The sequence below is a fragment of the Amblyraja radiata genome, chromosome 25, assembly GCF_010909765.2.
Source record: "Amblyraja radiata isolate CabotCenter1 chromosome 25, sAmbRad1.1.pri, whole genome shotgun sequence".
Lineage (NCBI taxonomy): Eukaryota > Metazoa > Chordata > Chondrichthyes > Rajiformes > Rajidae > Amblyraja > Amblyraja radiata.
The window spans coordinates 31,920,317-31,942,604 of NC_045980.1; the positions used below are offsets into that span (position 1 = coordinate 31,920,317).

The 22,288-nt window shown below is 38.2% G+C and overlaps 1 protein-coding gene across 2 annotated transcripts in view; it reads right to left on the reverse strand.

Moving 5' to 3' along the window:
* Positions 1-22,288, reverse strand: part of ssh1 (slingshot protein phosphatase 1) — a 52,914-nt gene continuing 30,626 nt past the window's right edge. For both annotated transcript variants that reach the window (XM_033043748.1, XM_033043747.1), the window contains exons 10-15: positions 21,705-21,833; positions 19,274-19,320; positions 17,955-18,101; positions 14,124-14,324; positions 8,939-9,638; positions 1-6,149 (exon numbers count right to left, since the gene is read on the reverse strand). In XM_033043748.1, coding sequence (XP_032899639.1) covers positions 4,278-6,149; positions 8,939-9,638; positions 14,124-14,324; positions 17,955-18,101; positions 19,274-19,320; positions 21,705-21,833 — 3,096 coding nt within the window. In that variant the 3' untranslated portion in view covers positions 1-4,277. The remainder of the gene's footprint in view (positions 6,150-8,938; positions 9,639-14,123; positions 14,325-17,954; positions 18,102-19,273; positions 19,321-21,704; positions 21,834-22,288) is intronic.

Here is a 22,288-nt window from a genome sequence, read left to right on the forward strand (position 1 = left end):
TTTATTGAAAATTTACATTTATTTCCAACATACACTTGTACAGTACATGTCAACAGATGTTAAAAAGTGCACTATGCATACAGCTACCTCTGGATTCACAGTAAAAAAAGTACTTTTAAATAACAAAACTGAAAACTTTGGGGGAAAAAAAAGCTGGAACATGCAACAAATACTTGTTTTTGTGATTACAACCATTGGAGACAGACCTTTTCGACATTAAACATTCAACCTGGACAGTACGTGTGTACAAGCATGCTTTCACCCAACAATCATCACACATACAGTATTCACTAAATTAAAGGCACTGAAGTATATCTGTACAAGGTAACCAAAAACATGTTAAGCAGCATTTTCATAAAACAAAGTTATAGCAGAGTTTCTACTCCAGATCACCACATTTAAAAATGTTTCTCCCAGTGATCCTCTCTATAATTTGACACTAAACTAAACTCTTAAATGAACCCCTCCAAGATTTGTAGGTGCAAGGTAGGTAATTATGTGTGGGATCAAATATGGCACCAAACTTTAAGTGCAAAAGGCAATACAAATTATAGTTGAAAGTCAGAACTATATTACGAAGTCCAAACTTTCCTACATTAGGCCAGAATTGGTCACTTTCAACCATTTAATGTCTTCCATAGACAGAAAATAACAAATAATCAGTAATTCAAGTTATAGGAAACAATCAATAGCAAGTTTAACACAGAATATGCATGCAAGAAGGATGAGAAGCAAGAGGAAGCGGCAATTCTAGTTTTCTTAGATTCAGGGAGAATATCACATTTACAAAGACAAAATAAATCAAAATAATTTTGAGTCTAAAAATCCAAGTACACAAGCTCCAGATGAAAATATCAATACAGTCGTTAATTTAAAAAAAACAATTTCCTTAGTAATATTTAATAGCCACTCGTATAGTAATAGGAAACTGCACATATTTTATCTCAAATACTTATCACAGCTTGCAGTCTGACATAATGAGGTGAAATTGCTTGCACCAGTCTTAGATATTTCTGCTATTTTGCTACAAATTTACTCCCACATATATAGGTAAGAGTACTTTAGTTTATTTAATTGTATTCTTTTAAATGTTGGCTCAGGCTCCATGAATATAATTGAATCTGAAATGTTGCTGTTAATTGTTTAAAGACTATGTTTAATCTTTCTGTTCTTTTTTAAATGAGAAGAATCTATTTTAATATTCTACTAATTTATAAAAGGTGGAATTTCATCAAAGATGTAATAGAATATAAATCATGTTCTACAGAGCTAAAAATATCTCTAATATTGGATTTTCATTTGTTAAGAGTTATTTTTGCAACATTTAAATTACAAATCTTTTGTGACTTTAGGTATAAACATTTAGAATTCTCCTGATTCACAAAATACTAGAGCCATACTGTGTGCCAAATCCCATTGCTTCATTTCCCCCACAAAGCATAAGCTTTGAGCCTTATCTTTTACTTATCAATTACATTTTGCAATATTAATGGAAATAACACCTACATCTGAGTGCACATTATGTGAGCAGGAACTTTAGAAAGGAGATACAATCATTTGAGTTCACTTGTTGATTTTCAATGCTTCAAAAATCAATAAACTGAGCTCAAAATAGTTATTTTTCCCTTCCTGATCTGGAAATTAATATTATTGCCTATTAACAGCAATTAAACCGATCGGCTATGTTTTTTTGAATTTGGCAAAAACAATACACAGATAATTAAGGATCGAGTAATAAATTGTCTAATCCGTGTCTTTTCATAATTCAGTATTTTTTAACTGGAGCGCAATGAATATTCCGATTAACATTCCTAAGATCTATACCTCAGCATCAACACTGTCAAAGCAGAGTTAATGGATTCCACTATCATCCTCAGAAATGTAAACATCTAATAGTGCAGTGACTGAAATCAGAGTGAAACTGAAGTTACCGATATTAAGTGGAGGAGGATAATTTCTATTAGCAGACCATATATGAAGGAAAAGAAAGGATACGCATTGATCTGAACCACGCAGGATTTGGAAAGATTTCCCTTTAAACTAGAAGTACTTGATGCAATCTTATTTGGGATTTCTGTAGTAAATCACTTCTTGCTTCCTGCACATAGAACTTTCAATGGAGACATTTCATACAGAATGAAAATTAACCCATGCCTACTATAAGTAAAGATGAAAAGGAAATATACAACATAATTTATCTCTACTAAAAGAGTAGAATTTTAAGACAACAGGAAAAAAAATAGATCCACCATTATGATAATGAAACACAATAACATGATTTTTGACCTTATTTGTATCTTTTAGTAAATGGAATAAAACCAATACGTTTCTTTTGCAACCAACTTCCTTTTTCTTCTCATCACTCTTCTGAAATAATTGAATCATGCCATGTTACACTTCACTGATGTTAGAAATGCTGGAAATACCTAATGCACCCATGTAGAAAGAAAATAAGTTAACGTTTCAGGTCGATAACTTTTTGTTGGAATCGAATAGACACCAATCTGAAATGTTAACAATTTCTCTCTCCACAGATGTTGCCTTACTGTTTAATTTTTCCAGCATTTTCTGTTTTTAACTTTCCAGCTTTGAAGTTGGTTTCACTTTATATTTTGTTGATTCTGGGCAACCACACATAACGGACTTTCAGGTGGTCCTTTTTCATCTTTTAACCAAGCTATTAAATTTCACAATCCTCCAGAGATATCATAGCCAAACTAGATTATGTCCTTGGCTGAATCAAGCCACTGGTTCACAGCAGGAATCCTGGATAATGTTCTTACCTTTAGTAAATGGCACGGATTGCAGCATACTTTCAGATACCATTGCCAAGGTCAATTCATTTTGCAAAGATTCACATTTGGGATAATCTGCTGTGTAGTCCAGTAATTATGATATTGGCAGCATCACTCCAGGGACTTACAATTCTCCAGATGCATTGTGATGGAGCTTCCTAAATTAACCATTGTTCAATGAATTCAAGAGACAAAGATTAATATCTTAATGGCAAGACCATTAAGTTTTTTAGTTTCATAGAAACAGGGACTAACTTAAAAAAATAAATAATTTCCTCAAGTTTTATTGCATGTAATAACAGCAAGGTTTGACTTAAGTCAATAACTATAAAACAGGACAAGCTTGCATGCTGTTTGACGACCAAGGGGCCTCAGCTTTGCATGAAAACTCCTCAAACATAATAGAGCTGGGGCCTAGGCACAGAAACAAATTCTCAAATACACACTGAATGCTGATGTATAGATAGAAACGGAAATGTTGTCAATTCAGTTGAAATAGAGGGGATGCACATGATTGGCAAGCCAGACAAAGAGCAAATAAGTGGGAAATAGTAAAATTACTTACATACACAATACAATAGGTCAGATTACAGGAAAATATAACGCATAAATTCAGTGGTTAATGTTAAATATGAACAGACAGCTACAGGCATTATAATTGCATTAAGATCTGCGACAGAATGGAGAGATCATAATTTCATGATAGGAATTAGCAGGAAATAAGAACATACAAATAATTGAAGCATATTTGTTGCCAACCAAGATCACTTTTGTAAATATTTTTACCGACTATCTCAGTGAAAGGCTTTTCTGTTTACACAGAACTTCATTTAGTACTTCAGTTTAACGCAAGTCATGGGAAAGAAATTATTTTCAGAAGTGATTCCAAAAAGAAGCCTTTCTCAATCTGTCTTTATTTGGGTAGGATGGCCAATTGCTATCTTTATAGAATAAGCTCTATTTTGACCTCAAAATCAACAGCATTTGCAGAAAATAGATATCATTTATTCCACCCAACCAAAAAATGGTAATAACAATTGTGTATCCTGCAGGTTTTAAGGAACAATCATGTATGTTAATTGCAATTTGTAAAGTTATTGCCATATTTACATGATTTTCTATTTTAACCTTCTGTTGGCAGGAATATAAGTTAGCTTCCAGGCCGTATGTCGAAGGAACCTTCAAGTTAATATCAATACTTTCAACGGAATTTATATTTTGTCTTTTTATATAAAAATTAGAAACCATATGAAGTTACAAAGCGTGGCATTTCATTTCAAATGAAAAATACAACCTCAGATTTTGCAGTCAATCTCGAGAAGCAAACTATTCAGCAGGCAACCAGCTGTATTTGGCAACATGTTTATGAATAATTTTCAGCCGTTTCAAGAGATTGTACAACACAGGCTATAACTTAAAATATTTTTGGCTGGAGGTTCATACATTTAAGGAGAGATTGGAATGCATTACTTCGCCAAGGAATCACATGGTATGGTAGAATGAACTGCTGCTTCGATTTGTTTCACAAGTTTTTCTGAGCTTCCTGATGGAATGTATTCGTACATACTGTTCATGAGAAACCAAGGAATAGAGATCATTGTAACTCTGGGTTTGGTACTGGCCTAGTCCAAAAGAAGGAATTGAGATAAAGTCCATACACTGCTGCGTTATCTCTGGATTACCAACATTATATTTGGGAGGAGACAGAGAAGAATGTTCAAACTGATATGTGCACTGAATTTCAGCCAATTTACAGCCTGTATACTCCAATGCAGAATTGGAAGTTCCCATTGATTCATTTAGTGGCTTCTGGAAGAAACCATGTTGTCTTTGCATATCTGTTTCCTCACAGAGACTTCTTTCCTGCCTCATTTTCTCAACAACACTTGGCAAGAAACAACCCTCTGTTCGTTTGGCATGACTTGAACTGAGAAGCATTTCATCATTTTTCTCCCCAGCTGACAGATCCTCAGAAGCCAAGTTCAAGCTTTCAAGTTTGGCAAGAGAATGAGATCGCTTCATCTCTGAACAAATAGTCAGTCCGGTCTGATGCATCCTGGCTTCAATTTCTTGTGTTCGCAGTTCAACCAGACCTGGTTGACCCTGAACACTGTGAAGGCTGTCGCTGCTGGAGCTACGGGTCAAGCTAGAAGAATGAGGAGATGAAAATAGTGTTGCATAGATTTTCTGCAAACGCTCCTTTGTGAGAAAACCTGAACCACTTCTATTACTTACATAAGGCGTGGATGTTTTCTGGTATATACCAGCCATGAAATTAGAGCCATCACTGATGGCCTCAGGCAACATATCATACTCCATATTCTCACAAGCCTGGGCTTGATCCTGTACATCTACCACTGGTTCATGCATAATAATATCCAGGCAGTCTCCATGTGCAAATATAGCTTTCTGATTTTGAGAGTTACATCTCTGTACTTGTTTGCTTGGAGACCTTACAGCTAATCTTTCCAACTCTTTGGTATGTTTCCTTACCAGTCCAGCCGTCTGAAGCTGAAGGATAGATTCTTGATGTTGCATTAAGTAGCTTTGGACTTTTGATGTTTCTTTCCCCTGGTTAGATACAAGCTTTCCTAAGTCTTTCATAGGCATACTATTCAGAGTCTCAACATTATAACTAGGTGCTGTTTCTTGATTATCCTCTGTTGATTGTCTACTGGATGGCAAAGAAAATGTAGACTTAATGTTCTCAGTAATGTTATCCTGTTCATTTCCTAAAGATAAGTAATTACTATTTAACATATTTAATTCATAGTCTGTTTGTCTGTCAACCTTGGAACCTGTATGAATAGATGAATCTATTAAAAAACATTTCTGAGAGTGATGGCTACATGAATTTATGACTGATGATTGTTTCAAACCCTGGCACCCTCCAGATTGTGAAGCCATCATGTCGAGAGCAAAACTTTCAGCTCGGCAGTCATCCACTTCATTTTTGCAGCTGGGATACATCCCTTTTGTTTCCTGTTGCTCTCCTTGCTCTTCACACGTTGCGCTTAAAACTAATTCCGCTTCTGCAGTTTCGTGGAATTGCAATGTTTCAATTGCATAAATGGCATCAGAACTGGAATTGTGAGGTGACAGTCTTGCTTCGTTGGGATGTCCATATAGTGTATCCATCGCTGACACAACTGAAGGTACATTTGATATAAATCCTGAAGGTTGGGACTCGATCAGTCGCGTATCTGTGATGCTTGTGCCATATTTTTGTGCTGGATACAAGTTTTCAGAATGATCTGCGAGTTCCTCACATACAAGTTTATTTATGGAGTCTGAGCAGCCCGAAGTAAGTTTATTAATGGATTTCACAGAGTTGGGAATTTCATTAGTGACATCCTGGAATAAATTTAAAACATTGTATTGTTTAAATACATTCAGATTGAATGAAAATTCTGCATGTGAAAAATGATTATGCATGATTATACATTACACAAAATAAATTTAAAGTAATGTTTAAAGCAAGAAATTTAAATCTAAATTACAGGTATTATCTTAATATATTCATTAAAGCTGTAACATACAATCTCTCAAGCCAAAAACACAGCTAAAATAAAATATGTGGAGATTCACAGTGCAAAGGAAATTATTTCTAGTACTAGATACAAAAGAAAACCAGGGCTCCATCTGCATTTGGAAGTTGTTTGATTTTATACTGCCTGAAAGTTGGGGTAGAAGTCCTGGCAAAGTAAATACAGCAGTCAAATTGCATGTAACTTTGGTGTCATCGTATCTCAAGTATTTCACCTCTATTATAAGGATGTAGGGTTATAGAATGCAGTATTAGTCTGACGAAGGGTCCCGAACCGAAATGTCACTTATCCATGGTGAAGATGCTGCCTGACCCGCTGAGTTACTCCAGCACTTTGTGTCTTTTTTTTGTAAACCAGCATATGCAGTTCCTTATTTCTACATCTAGCGGTATTAAAAGGAGTCCATAGGGCAACTACAGAGCTAGTTTATGCATGACAGTGCTTGGTGTCATCTCTAGAATCAGCCAAAATGTAGATGATCATCTGATTTCTCTATTAATTAAATTTACTAACCAAACTGCTGTAAGTGACTTTAAACATAAATTACATGCAACTTTCCTCATCAACATAATGCATTTTACTGTTTAAAAGACTGGGACAAGTTGAAGTCTCCCTTTTCTCTAGTCTTTAAACACAGTTTTCAAAGCAAAATGACTGTTTTCAGAACAGTAAACTATTAAGAGTCATGCAACCCATTAGGTTAATCAGTGTGGTAAATAAATGTTCTGTTTCTGAAATATTGGGTAAGGTTACAAGGAACAATTATCAATAGACAATAGGTGCAGGAGTAGGCCATTCGGCCCTTCGAGCCAGCACCGCTATTCACTGTGATCATGGCTGATCATCCATAATCAGTACCCCGTTCCTACCTTCTCCCCATATCCCTTTACTCTGCTATCTTTAAGAGCTCTATCTAACTCTCTTGAAAACATCCAGAGAATTGGCCTCCACTGCCTTCTGAGGCAGAGAATTTCACAGATTCACAACTCTCTGGGTGAAGAAGGGTTTGAACACCTCCGCTCAGTCCACAAGAACCTACCTGAACTCCCGGTGGCTCAGCACTTCAACTCCCCCTCCCATTCCCAATCCGACCTCTCTGTTCTGGGTCTCCTCCATTGCCAGAGTGAGCAACACCGGAAATTGGAGGAACAACACCTCATATTCCGCCTGGGTAGCCTGCGCCCGGCGGGCATGAACATTGAATTCTCCCAATTTTGCTAGCCCTTGCTGTCTCCTCCCCTTCCTTAACCCTCGAGCTGTCTCCTCCCATCCCCCCGCCCTCGGACTCCTCCTCCTCCCTTTTTCCTTCCTTCTCCCCCCCCCACCCCTTATCAGTCTGAAGAAGGGTTTCGGCCCGAAACGTCACCTATTTCCTTCGCTCCATAGATGCTGCTGCACCCGCTGAGTTTCTCCAGCATTTTTGTGTACCTTCAGGAACATGTTTCCTGCCTCTAGCGTGTCCAATCCATTAATAATCTTATATGTTTTAATAAGATCCCTTCTTATCCTAAATTCCAGAGTGTACAAGCCCAGTCGCTCCATTTTTTCAACATATGACAGTCCCGCCATCCCGGGAATTAACCTTGTAAACCTAGGCTGCAACCCCTCAATAGCAAGAATGTCCTTCCTCACATTTGGAGACCAAAACTGCACACAATATTCCAGGTGTGGTCTCACTGGGGCCATGTACAACTGCAGAAGGACCTCTTTGCTCCTATACTCAATTCCTCTTGTTATGAAGGCCAACATGCTTTCTTCACTGCCAGCTGTACCTGCATGCTTACTTTAAGTGACTGATGAACAAGGACATCCTTGGAATTTACTCTACAAAGGGGAATTAGAGGACTCGGTAGGGCTGAAACACATTGGGGAATCGTAAAGAATTGAAGCTAAAGCTTTCTATGAAGTATAGAGTTCAAGTTCTAAAGGATATAGCCAAGTGTCAAAATCAATTTGAAATTGATGCAGCTATTTAAGTGAGAAATAAGCAGAACAGAAAATCATTCCCATTTTAAATATGGTTTAAATACATTGCTGTAAATAAGATTTAACAGCGATTAGTTCCAAAAATCATGAATGGGAAACCAAATGGTGAGTTTGGATGGGTAAGCTCGAAGGATCAAGCCAAAGTTTTACTGTTAAAAATGTGCAAGTATGACTCACCTTTACCTTCAGTAGGGATTAAATTTTTTTCAAGTAGAAATGCAGTTATAATTTCTCTACACTTCAACACACAATCGAAATATGCCATGAGAATGATAAGTATTCTTTCTGGGTGTCCAACGCATGGTTGACTCATCTTTGCCTAATGAACAATAGAAGTTTCAAAAAGACTACTTCTAATTTCTGGCTCTTTTTAAATCTCAAAATGTTTCCAATTTAAAAAATATATATAATTGAATGAATCAGATATAAAAATGCAGTGAAATCTAGTTGAAATTGGACAAGAATAACCCTGTTTTTATTCAGTTATGTGCATTTACTGCCATTACCCAGTAGTAATATATATGTAATAAATGCTAAATGGTATTTCAGTGAGTGGAAGAGGCTGGAGAGTACTAAAAGGATCATGGCTCTTTTGTTATGTGCACTTACTTCATCCACTTGCAAAGAAAATCCTGTGGTGTTGTTGTTGTTATTGTTCACATTGTCTTTATCAAGTTGATTTTCAACAGTTATTACTGTTATTCCTGGCTCCTGTATGTTTGTAAGGTTTGAATCGGCCTCTAGATCACGTTCTATGTTAGGTTCATCAAGTACTATTCGATCACCATCAGCGTCCAGTGTATTTTCATTTTCTTCTTCTGACTCCGCTACTGCTGTAAACATCAAGTAAGTATTTCCTTGCTGACTTTGTACTTTTTCTTCACATTCAAAAGTATCACGAAGTTGAGATGACACAAATTCCCCAGTGTCACAGAAACCATCTGTGCATCTGAAATCTCTGTTGTTCATCTGAATTGCATCTCTTTCCACATCATCTACTTGGATTGAATATTCATCCTGCTCCCTCTGCTGTTTAATGTAGGCACTGTCCACACTGGGATCTGACAGACATCTGAAGTAGCAATTCGAATTATTTTGTTCACTTTTATTTTTGTTGGCTGCTATTGAATTCTGAGTTTTTTCAGTACCATTATATTTCTGCTTTCCATATCTGTGTTGAATTCCTTTGTTGCCGCTGCTCACGTCTTGTTGAGTAGATATTCTGGTGCTCTTGAACAATGGATCCCTCACAGTTTCCTGCAGGTCACTCTCAGAATTACGACGCCACAAACTATTATGTCGATGTTTACTGTTTTTAAAAAGTGGGAGAAAGGTATTAGCCACAGGATCAACGCAATGGTGTATTCAGATATGAACGTGGCATTTAAGAGGCGTTTAGCTAAGCACACGAATATGCACAAAATGAAGGGATATGGATCATGTGTAGGTAGAAGGGATTAGTTTAATTTGGCATCATGTTAGGCACTGACATCGTGGACCAACGTGGTCCTGTTCTTGTGCTGCACTGCTTTAATCTTCTTTGTTCTAAATAATGTATTTTGGACATGAAGAGAAATAAACCTCCATTTAGCTTTTGTTTTATTACACCCTTCAGTTGATCCAAATTATTTTACAGTCAGCAATCTACTATATAAGATAGTACAGGTAATATTTACTGCTGGCAATAAAATATTGGACTGATAATCTGCTTTTGCAATGGCGTTTGTTAATAAATATTGGCCAAAAGCCTTCTTGCTTTCTCTGAGTAGTCTATATGACAGGATAATTTAATATCACTTCCAACACAGATAACATTTCCAATGACGCAGCATTCCTCCATTGATGCACTGAATTCTATCCAAGATTACATACATAAATCTCTGAAATCTCCAATATGTCTCAGCTGACATCTTAGATGCAGTTTAAAACTTGCAAAGGGACAAATTGCTGACTGTATTCAGAACAGAAAATGCAGGGGCGGTGGGCAATGTAAACATGATAGTCTCTGTGATAGAGGATGCGGGCAGATCCAGTCCATGCAGTTCCTCATGCAACAAGCTAGTCAGTTCCATTCTTCTGCCTCTACACCATAACTTTCCAAATTATTTTATCTCAAGGGCCTATTCAATTCCCTTTCAAAAGTCCCGATTAACTGCTTTTTCATCATATCTTCTGAGCAATGGGCAACACGTCATATGCACTCCCTTTACAAATAAAAACTTTCTTCATGCCTCCCCTGGATCTTTTATCTTTCACTTTGAATCTTTCTCTGCTGACCCATGAACCATTTATTAAGAAAATAGCTTCCATTTATGCCAAGTGAACTCTGCATCTTGAACACCTCTATCAGATATCAACAATCCAAGCATGGAGGCAAGGTCTCACATGACAGCTGTGGAATTTAAATTTAGTTAATAATCTAAAATTATAAAATGCAAAGACAGTCATAGTAAGGATGACCAAGGAATCATTGGATCATTATAAAATATGGCCTTTTTCTAACTCCCCAATTTAGCACCTGACAGATTGCTATGGCTCAGTAATATCCTGCAGGGCAGGATATCTGTCATTGTGGTCTTTATGTGTATCCAGACCCATACTCGCATTGTTGGTCGCATCTGAAGAAAGACTGGATAGACTCGGCTTGTACTCGCTAGAATTTAGAAGATTGAGGGGGGATCTTATAGAAATGTACAAAATTCTTAAGGGATTGGACAGGCTAGATGCAGGAAGATTGTTCCTGATGTTGGGGAAGTCCAGAACAAGGGGTCAGTTTAAGGATAAGGGGGAAGTCTTTTAGGACCGAGATGAGAAAAACATTTTTCACACAGAGAGTGGTGAATCTCTGGAACTCTTTGCCACAGAGGGTAGTTGAGGCCAGTTCATTGGCTATATTTAAGAGGGAGTTAGATGTGGCCCTTGTGGCTAAAGGGATCAGGGGGTATGGAGAGAAGGCAGGTACAGGATACTGAGTTGGATGTTCAGCCATGATCATATTGAATGGCGGTGCAGGCTCGAAGGGCTGAATGGCCTACTCCTGCACCTATTTTCTATGTTTCTATGGTCCTTAACTGTCATCAGAAATGGCTAAGTGTATTGGAAGGAACTGTAGATGCTGGTTTACACCGAAGCTAGACACGAAATGCTGAAGTAACTCAGCGGGACAGGCAGCATCTCTGGAGAAGGAATGGGTGATGTTTTGAGTCGAGTTGGAAGAAGGGTCTCTCCTGAAACATCACCCATTCCTTCTCTGCAGATGCTGCCTGTCCCTCAGAAATGGCTTTGCAGGACACACTACAAAGAGGAAATTGGGGATGGAAACTACTTGATGCCCTTGCCAGCAATGCCCACATTTTGAAAAATGAATTTAAAATCTGTTTTACCAGAATCATGTTAACCCCCATATTTGCAACATCTGCAGCTTTTTTCTTTTAGTAATACTAGTTATGCTTAACAATTTTTTTAATGGCAAAAATAGTGATTCAAATTAAATTTGAAAAAATATCAGAATCATCTGGCCCATCACATGGATCCAATGTGTTTTGAAGAAAAAGTTTTAAGGGCAAGTCAACCCAAATAATTTGAATAACTATTTAGCATCAACCCACATAATTTGACTAGATGTCAGCAACAAATTTGACTACTAAATAAGAGATTTGTTAATGTTACTTCCACTGCTATATTAACATTTCACTAACAACAATTATATTCAAAGCAAAATCATTTAATGTAAGAACATCTGAATTAGGAACAGGTGTAAGAAATGTAACCTCTTGAATATGTTCTGGTATTTAAGATGATCATTATTTAAAGCTTGTGCTATCCTTCCTTTCCTCATAGAATAACTCAATTCATGAAGATTTACGTTCCATTGCCATGCTAATTACTTGCTATATCTATGTGCTAACTTCTGTGTACTCTGTATAAGGACACCAACATTTCTTTAGGCATTAGATTTCATTTTTAAGTTAATAACCTAACATTTCTCCTTAATATACTTATTTGCCTTTTTATTTCGCCCACTCGCTTCACTTGTAATTGTCCCTTGACAGAGTTTTTGAGTCCTCCTCACAACCTACATATCCAATTTGTCAAGGGACAGATACAAGTTAAGCGAGTGGGCTAAATTAAAAGACAAATAAGTATATTAAGGGGAAATGTGAGCATTGTCAGAACACTTGAAAATATTACACCTGGTCCTTTTATCGAATTCCCCAGCCGAGGACCAAGCACTGATTGTTCTGGTATCTCACTAGTTTCTGATTGCCGATCTGAAAATATCCCTTTATCTGTTTTCTATCGATCCCTTATACATGTCAATATATTACCATCAATATAATGAAATTTTACCTCATGGAATATCATCTTATATGGCACTTCATCATATGCTTTTTAGAAATTCCAATGCACTACATCCTCTGGTTCTCTTTGAATTCAACATACATTTTACACTCCCTAAAACTTATAATAAATTTGTCAAATACTACTTCGCATTCATAATACCGTTTAGTTTAGAGATACAGCGCGGGAACAGACTCTTCGGCCCATCGGGTCGACACCGACCAGCGTTCCCCGCACATTAACACCCACTAGGGACAATTTTTGTTTACATTTACCAAGCCAATACAAACCTGTACGTCTTTGGAGTGTGGGAGGAATCTGAAGATCTCCCACGCAGGTCACGGGGAGAACGTACAAACTCCGTACAGACAGCACCCGTAGTCGGGATTGAACCCGTGTCTTCGGCAAGGCAGCAACTCTACCGCTGCGCCACCGTGACTCTAATTATATTGAAGCATGGTAACATCCTAAAGTTCCATGTGGGAGGCAAATAAACATTTAATTTGAAGATTAAAAAAGCAAACGGGAAAATTAGGAAAAATATTTAACATTTTTGTCAGACCAGCCATCTTTTCCAATATTTCAAGACTTATTGTGGGTAAATAAAAATTGTTTGATCATCTTACAAATACCCAGTGTTCTAAGTAGTTCAAATCAAAAATGTCAGAAAATGATATAATAACAATAAAAATCTTATCAATCTTAATAGTCTTCAAGTGAGAAATTATTTCCACATGTCCTAAATTTAGACCTTTTTTTCTTGCAAAGAATGTATTAGCGCTCTGTATGTACTATTTATGCTGGTGTACTATTTATCTCAATCCTTGTATAATCCTAGTGCAAAGGTTATGCTTCCATCTCTCCAGAAGCACTCTAGGACGTTTCCCAACTGGGCATGTCTGGCGTCACACAATATAATTCAACTGAAGGCATGAACGATCCACCTGTGGCACAGCAGTTGCAATACTAACGGGTGCTACCACAGCCCTTCCTTAACAGATAACATTTTTTGAAATGAACACAGCAAATCTGGAGTTTCAGCAACTTCTTCAATAATTTGTTTATACAGCTGCTCCTCGACCTACGATGAGGTTACGTTCCGATAAATTGTAAATCGAAAATATCGCAAGTCAAAAACGCATTTAATACAATGCGACCACGTGACCGGAAGTGACATGCAGCTTGAGCGTTTGCTGATCGTAAAGTCAAAATATCGTAAGTCGAAGCATCGTAAATCGGGGAGCATCTGTGTTAGCAACCAAGCAGGAAAATTCTAGAACAGGGACTGGGAATTCAACATGTAAACCAGTTAATTGAGAGCCTGGAAAGTTGTATTAAAAATATGGAAGGAGTATATTATTTCAATTCTCGGTTTTAACAACAATGCCACTTTATGAAAAAATGTACTACAGATATTAATTGTATAGTTTGGGCCCCAATAGTAGGCATTTACCTAGCATCTAAAATGCCTTCATATTCTGCAAGCTGCTTCATGAACCCTGCATTTGGCTGTGCGACACTTCGTTTCTCTTTCACATATTTGTAGGCCTTTTCAAGTGACCACCTGAATTCCTTCATTGCATATGCAATGACAGTTGATGCAGACCGACTGACACCCATTTTGCAATGCACCAGGCATTTAGAATGATTTTTCCTGAACATAAAAAAAAGTTTAGTTAAAATGCCAGCTTTTTAAAAAAATTGCACAAATATTTACCAAAAAATCACTTCATGCACAGAAGTCAGTGGACAAAGTGACAAACAGAAAATTAATGATCAATAATATTAAAGACCACCAATGTGCACTAAAGATAGACTTTGGTAAAAGATAAATGTCTTTATGATAATTTTACTTTTTTTAAATGTCTACAATAAATCAGTTAAGATCTAACCTCAAAGGCAATGCAATACCAACAGGCGACATAAAAGACTGCAGGCGCTGATTTTTGCCCCATCTCTTCACCTCACCTCTCTATACCAGTTTTCTCCCCTCTGCTTCATTAGTCTGGAGGGTCTATTTTGGTCCATGGATGCTACCTGGTCTGCAGAGTTCCCCCAGCACTGTGACATTTGCTCAGGAATTCAGTATCTGCAGTCAATCTTTACGGGCAGCATTTTAGAAATATTTTCATGATCGCAACAAGAATGGTTATTTTCTATTTTAATGTCTATTACTATAAAGTTACACTTCAATCATCCAAGTCCTGCCCTGATATGACTTACTTAAATAAATCACCTTACACTTTCAGAGTTAAATTCCATTTACTATTCCTTGGTCCACTTCCTCAGTTGATCAAAATTATTTTGTGAACTTAGATAGCCTTCCTCACTGTCCACCATAACATTAACTTTGGTGGCATCCTTAAATTTATTGATACATTAACTGCACTGTCATCCAAATCATTAATATTGATGACAATCAACAGTGGACCCAGCCTATTTCCTTCCAGCACACCATTGGTCTCAGAAAAGCAAACCTCCATGACCACCCTCTGTCTCCTTCCTTCAAGCCAATTTCAAATCCATTTGGCTAGCTCAGTCAAAATCACACTCGATCTAACCTTCCGGATCAACCTACCTTGCAGGACCTAGTCAAAAGAGCTTGCTAAATTCCATCTATATATACACACCTCTTCAGAAAAACTATCAAATTGGTGACACATGATCTCCTAGGCATGAAGCTGTGCTGATATCCCTAATCGGTTCTAGCCTATCCAAATGGAAAAGTTTATCCTTCAGAATCCCCTCCAGTAATCTACCCATCACTATTATCAGGTTCACCAGTGTGTAGATCCCTGGCGTCCTTGCAACCAATCTTAAAAAGGTACAACATTAGCCATTCTCCAGTCTCCCCGTACTTCCCCTGTGGCAAATATTCTAAAAAAGTCAAAATGTTGGAGTAACTCAGCAGTAGACAAAAATGCTGGAGGAACTCAGCGGGTGAGGCAGCATCTATGGAAAGAAGGAATAGGCGACGTTTCGGGTCGAGACCCTTCTTCAGACTGACGTTGACAAAAATGCTGGAGGAACTCAGCGCGTCAGGCAGCATCTCTGAAGAACATGGATAGGCAACGTTTCGAGTCAGGGCCTTTCTTCAGAATGAGCGCAAATATTTCTGCCAGGGCCCCAGCTATTTCTTCCCCAGAATTCCATTATGTCCAAGGATACTCCTGGTCAGACACTTGGGATTTATTTACTTTAATATCCTTTGAGACGGCTGGCACCTCCTCGTTTGTAATTTGGATATGATGCAACACATCACTTCTCATTTTCTTCGAACCCTTTGCTTTTATTATATTCTCAACAATAAATACAGAAGTGAAGTATTCATTTAACACCTGGGCCATCTCCTGTGGCTCACATATAGATGACAACACTGATCCTTAAGGGGGCCTGTTCTCTCCCTTGTTGCCATTTGGCTCTTAATATACCAAAATAATCTCTTAGGATTTTCCTTTATCTTAACATCAGCGAAATCTCATGTCTTCTTTTTGTCCTACTGATTTCCCTCTTAAGTCTAATTCTACATTCTTATATTCAAGTGTTTAGCTTGACCCCTACTGCCTCTACCCAACATACGCCTACTTCTTTCCTAAGGCCTCAATGTCCCAAATCAACCAGGGTTCCCTACACCTGCGAGTCTTCTCCTTCTCTGTAACAGGAACATCACACCTCCCAATCACACCCTTAACAGGTTCCCACTTGCAGACACCACTTTATCTGTAAACAGTATCTCCCAGTAAATCCTTGCAAGTTCCTGTCGATTCCCTTCAAAATTGGCCATGCTCCATTTCAGGTCTAAATTGTGGACCACTATTATCTTTTTCCATAATTATTTAGAACTAATAGGATTATATTCTCTGGTCTCAAAGTATGCTTCAAACTCATGCCTGACCTCATTCCTGAATAGGCCTTCCAGTCTGGCACCCTCCATGTATTACAAAACATTTCCTGGACACTTAAGAAATTCCAACCCATCCAAGCCCCTTGCACAATGGAATTTCTCGTCAATACGAGGGATGTTAAAATCTCTTGCTATCATTACCCTATTGTTCTTATAAGAAGTAATCTCCCTACAAGTTTGCATTCCTAATTACTGATGGGAGCCTATAATACAACCCCTTATAGCCATATAGTCTCTCTGGACAAAAAGCCAAGGATATTCTATCTGAGTCTTGCTGTGATCTCCTCCCTAATCCTCTTATTTTACCTGTGACTATCATACCTGCAACATCTGTACCCAGGAGCACTGAGTGTCAGGCCTGCAACACTCCCAGCCATGCGCCTGTTATGGCTATAATATCCCAGCTCGTGTACCAATCCACATCTTATGTTTATCTGTCTTACTTGTCAGGCTTTTGTATTTAAACAAGTACAATTTAATCTATCAGTCCTTCTTTGTTCCCTGACCTGCCCCTGCCTTCCGCTCTATTGACCTTACTCACATGAACATTTGCACCAGGCACTATTTCCCCATCTCATATACTTTTGTTTTCGGTCCCACCCCCAGCCAGTTTAAACCCACTGGAGTAGAACTAGCATATCTCCCCGCAAAGATATTGGCACACCTCCAGTTCAGGTGCAAACGGTCCCTCATATACAGGGTCCCACCTTCCCTGGAAGAAAGCCCAATGATCCACATTACTGAATCGCTCCCCCTGCATCAGTTCCATTTATCCATACCATTTTCCTGTTCCTTGCTTGGGTGTTTTAAATCGTTTCCCTGTTTCTATACCGTTGAAATTTGAAATTTAAATTTGGATAGGCCTGGAAATGAGCCACAATGGAATACAATTAATTCACTCAGTATTATTTAGCAGCCCTCAAATTAAGGGTCTCAACCCGAAACGTGACCCATTCCTTCTCTCCAGAGATGCTGCCTGTCCCGCTGAGTTACTCCAGCATTTTGTGTCTACCTCAAATTATATTCCCTCCCTTCCAAATTTTAGAAATAATTCCATTCACTATATTGTATTCAGTCAAGCATCTATTAATAACTATTCCAAAATTAAAGGTAAAATTATACACGGATCTTAAGTCTTCAAATTAAGTAATTATTCCTCAAGGATCGGTTATTCTCATCACATATCACAAATCTGCCTTCATGGCTCTGCAATAACTCTTCAGTTAACATTGTTTACAGGACACTAACTTACTAATCAACCTTACAAACATTAACAAGTTCACTACGTATTATGATCCTAGCGGTAATCAAATGATTATTTTGTAATCTGTAATCAAATGATTATTTTTGCCACCATGCAAAATTTGTCCCTCTACCTACTTGGCTTTTGTTATGAAGTTATATGTGTCATTCCAATAGGCCAATAAGTCTGTAGAATCCTCATCAAACACCCGTATATTGTGGTAACAGAACAATCCGGGAAAGAAGTTGTCAATTTCTCTGGTTACATTTAAGATATACCCAACGCTGCAAGAAACCAAAAAAACTGTGGTGAGAAATTTCTTGATAACCATTTATTTTTTTAACAATCACCTCAATGAAGAATATAATATAATTTGTAAACACAGAATGATATAACACAATAAAGCAATAAACTACAAGTTTAGATATATTGGTTATTTGTCCTGGTTGATATGTTGAAAATGATAATGGCATCAACCAATGGGGTACTCAGAATGCTGGATCTTCATTTTGCACATATACTAAGTTAGGTGGGACTGCTGCTTGGTGATTTACAATTACAGTGTTACAGAGGGAAAATAATCCAGCGTTCTTACATAGATTGTGATATGATTGTTCTTACAAGTTTCCCAACTGAGTGAACATCCACTTTCAAATCTTCCCTTACATTAAAGGGTTTTATTTAATAGAAATTGTCACCTTGCAGGTTTTACTCACTACAGTGAAAGATAGGAAACACTTTTGGATACTATCTTTCGCAAGCAGGTCTGTGAAAACCAGTAACATTTAACATTAGTCTCGATTCCGTTACAAGAAGGAATCTGAAATAAACAAGATACAATAAATTTACAAAATGAAACCGTGAATCCTTGCATTCTGCCATTTGGGAACAATGACCATTACATGAATGACTTGTAAGTTTCAACATACATGTTTCACCTTGTCAAAAGTAAGGTTTGATATTTTACAGCATCACTACTGAGAGGAGATTGACCATAGTCTAACTCGATTCTTCCAAGGCAAATGGTATAATTCATGAAAGTCAATGTTGCACTGTACCTCATTATGTGAATTCACACAATAAAGGGTTCTTTAGAAAATTAACACTGTAGTTAACTGGGGGGGAACCTGTATATACACCTGGACAGTCAAACAGCACAATATCACCCACTTCCAGATCTTGCAGATAGTATTTTCTTTGATACTGGAAAAATGTGCAAAGTGTATTGTATTCTTAATTTCCTCAGTTTTTAAAAGTATCAGTTGACAGAAGGAAGGTACACAAAATTGCTGGAGGAACTCAGCGGGTGCAGCAGCATCTATGGAGCGAAGGAAATAGGCGACGTTTCGGGCCGAAACCCTTCTTCAGTTGACAGAAGGACATAGTTTTGGAAGTCGATGCAGTAATTAGAAAGTGAAATTTTAAATATATACTTTTCTAGTTGTTTCGCCCTTACCCTGTTGCCTGAAGCTCTTCCAAATTTGAAGCATTCCACTCTGAACCCTAAAATGACAATGATCACAATCACTCTGAAATACAAGAATAGTTTTCCAGAAAACTATTTTAATCATTGTAAACCTTACGGCAGTGAAAAAAAATTCAACTTATTCCTATCCTCAAATAAGCATTAGACATACAAGAAGATAATGTTTTGATGAATTTTGTGTTCCAGTACAGTTGTCCTTCCCATTCTACAGTGGCAATTGAAAAATGCTTGTAGTTTTATTATATTAAGGTATTCACCAAATCTGTATGTGGGTGCAAATAAGGCAATTGAAGGTGCAGTCATTTAAATGGGGTGGGAGATCGCAACCATCATGTGGTCCACCCTGTTTCAACTAATGCAATCAACCCGACGTGCACAAACAATTACTGTATTTCCCGGCAATGAAGACGTTATTTGTTGTCCAATAATAAGGCATGAAAATTTACCTGTGTCTTGGAGGCCGAAGGTTAGGTGTTAGCCAAGAAAGATAGGCTTGGCTATCCCTCAGTACAGCAACATCAAGAACGATGTGGTTTCACTGAGGGATAGCCAAGTCTATCCCTCATTGCTGGCAGCTGATGGGAAGCGGCTGTAAAAAGGACAGCGCTGATAGGGGGGGGGGGGGGGGAGTTTCTTTCACAGCGTGTGGGGAGTCTGGCCCGGGTCAGCACGGCCTGGGCTGCACAAATTGGCTGGGCCGCTAGGGGTAAAGTTGCAGGGCGGGCAGGAGCATTGAGAATGTGGGGGTCAGGGATCATGCCAGCAACTCACTCATTCACCGCTGCCGTGGCGCTCCGGGTGAGGAGCCATCGCATTGTGGCCGGGGAAGGAAGTAGCTCGGGTGGCTGTGAGCGGCAGCCGGGACCGGGCAGTGGAACTGGCCGCCACCTCAGCGCCTTCCGACGGCCCGCACGCCCACCAGACAGCCACAGTGTCCTTCGGCACAGGCGCAACCGGTGGAGGTGGTGGTTGGCGGGTAGCTACTGGGCGGAAGGTTGGCTAATCCGTCCTGGGCTCTCTCTCTTACTCTCTCTCTCTCTACAAGTCCCGGGGCAGGCGACCTGGGTGCTACAGCCAGTCCTGGGCTTGCAGGCGACTTGGGAACTGCAGCTCATCCCGGGGACGCGAGGGATCTGGGAACTGCAGCCAGTCCCGGGGCACGCAGGCAATGTTGCCGACCCCTGGACTAAACCAAACCCTTGATCCTGCCCCGCCATCCTTTTCTCAAAATTTAGCAACTTAAATTGGGAGTGTGTCTGTCACAGGTGCATCTTCATTGCTGGGAAATACAGTAGATCAAATAGAACAAGTTGACCTGCAACTTTAGGCTGTGCACACCATAAGCGAGAATAAGTAGTCATTTAAATATGCTTTGCCTAAAATATTTGCTCGTATCAGATAGTCAAATCAAGTCAGAGTCAGTGTAAAAAAGATTGAAGATTCTTCAAGATAAAGGTATGTTATTCAGGATCAAACATTTAGAAGATCTTAAATCAAGAAAGACAGCGGAACTTGGGAAATCTCTGAATGATTACAACAAATGCATGTGGCTTGGTTTTTCCAAAACATTTTTCTCATTAAAATTATTGATCTGGTATAGGATTGGAGTCCCCACTTACTTGGATGGGGATACCCAACCTAGAGGCGAGGAGGGAAAAGGTAAGCTATTTATTTTACATTTACTTGTTTTTTGTTAATTACTGAACATTCAATAAAGCAAATAAACATATCAGAAAGGAAAATTTCTTGATAACAGGTTCAAGTATATTAATATTTTGTCCACCATAACAAGCCATGCAGTCCAAATGACCAATGCTGGCTGTTACAAAATCGTAGCACTTGTTTCAATTTAGATAATTCTACATGATATCAGTAATTTGCAAGATTCGAGAAGGACCTATTCACTTTTTAATTTGCCTATTGTCATACACACCAATCCTAAAAATAAAAGGTGGACAACTATTCAGTCAAAAAAGACCAATAATTTGAATGAGCCTTGAATAGCTAATGTACTTGTGATTCAGATATTTCATTTCCAGTATATTCTACTTTAATGATTTGTTCAATCATGTTACTAATCATCTAAATTCTATAAAACGTGCAATTCGTATAATTGGCACGGCCCCAAGAACAGAAGATGCAGCTGAAGTTCTCTCCTCATCATATTCTAGGTACCAACAACATTAATCAGAACCAATGCTATTTGTTTGGAGCAGTATGTATGGCATTGTTTAGGATATGAATAATTAATTAATATCAATGGAGAGGTGGTGGATATCAAGGTAATTCACTGCTCAGTTAAAGAAAAATCTAAAATGCATTCCATAAAAGCGTGTTTCCACACAGGACTACCTTCTCAGCAATTAAACAAATGTGTACAATAGCCAAGGAAAAACCTTACCAAATAAAGATGATCAAATATTAGGGAAGCTTTATCCATTTGTCCTAAAATGATGAGCATTTCATTATCAATAAATCCTTTGTATTCTTTCAGATTGCAATTCATTTGTTGTTCTAATTCATTTCGAATCTGCAAATAAAACAACTTTGTAGTATGGAATAATTTACACATTTATTCGTTTTTTCCCCTTACTTTCTTCCTATCACAATGGTACATACTCATTTTGGGATGGGAATCTGTGAGCAGGGATGCAAGACATCATGTCTAACAACTGCTCCGAATGAAATCAACAACCTCACCAGAGATCTGTATATTGCAGTGGACCAGGCCATCTGAATTATGCACAGAAAAGTGAGTATTATCTGTTTTAATACTGTTTAATAAGTAATAAAATCTGACAATGTGCACTTTAACCACATGTGATTTTTTTCCTATTACAAATCTCAAATTGTGGAATACAGAGGCAAATAAATAAATGATGGGTCTTTGTCCCAAACATTAAGGAAGGCACTGTATGTTCTCATGACCGCGTGGGTTTTCTCCGGGTGCTCCCAGTGTGTATGACTAGTGCTAGTGTATAGGGT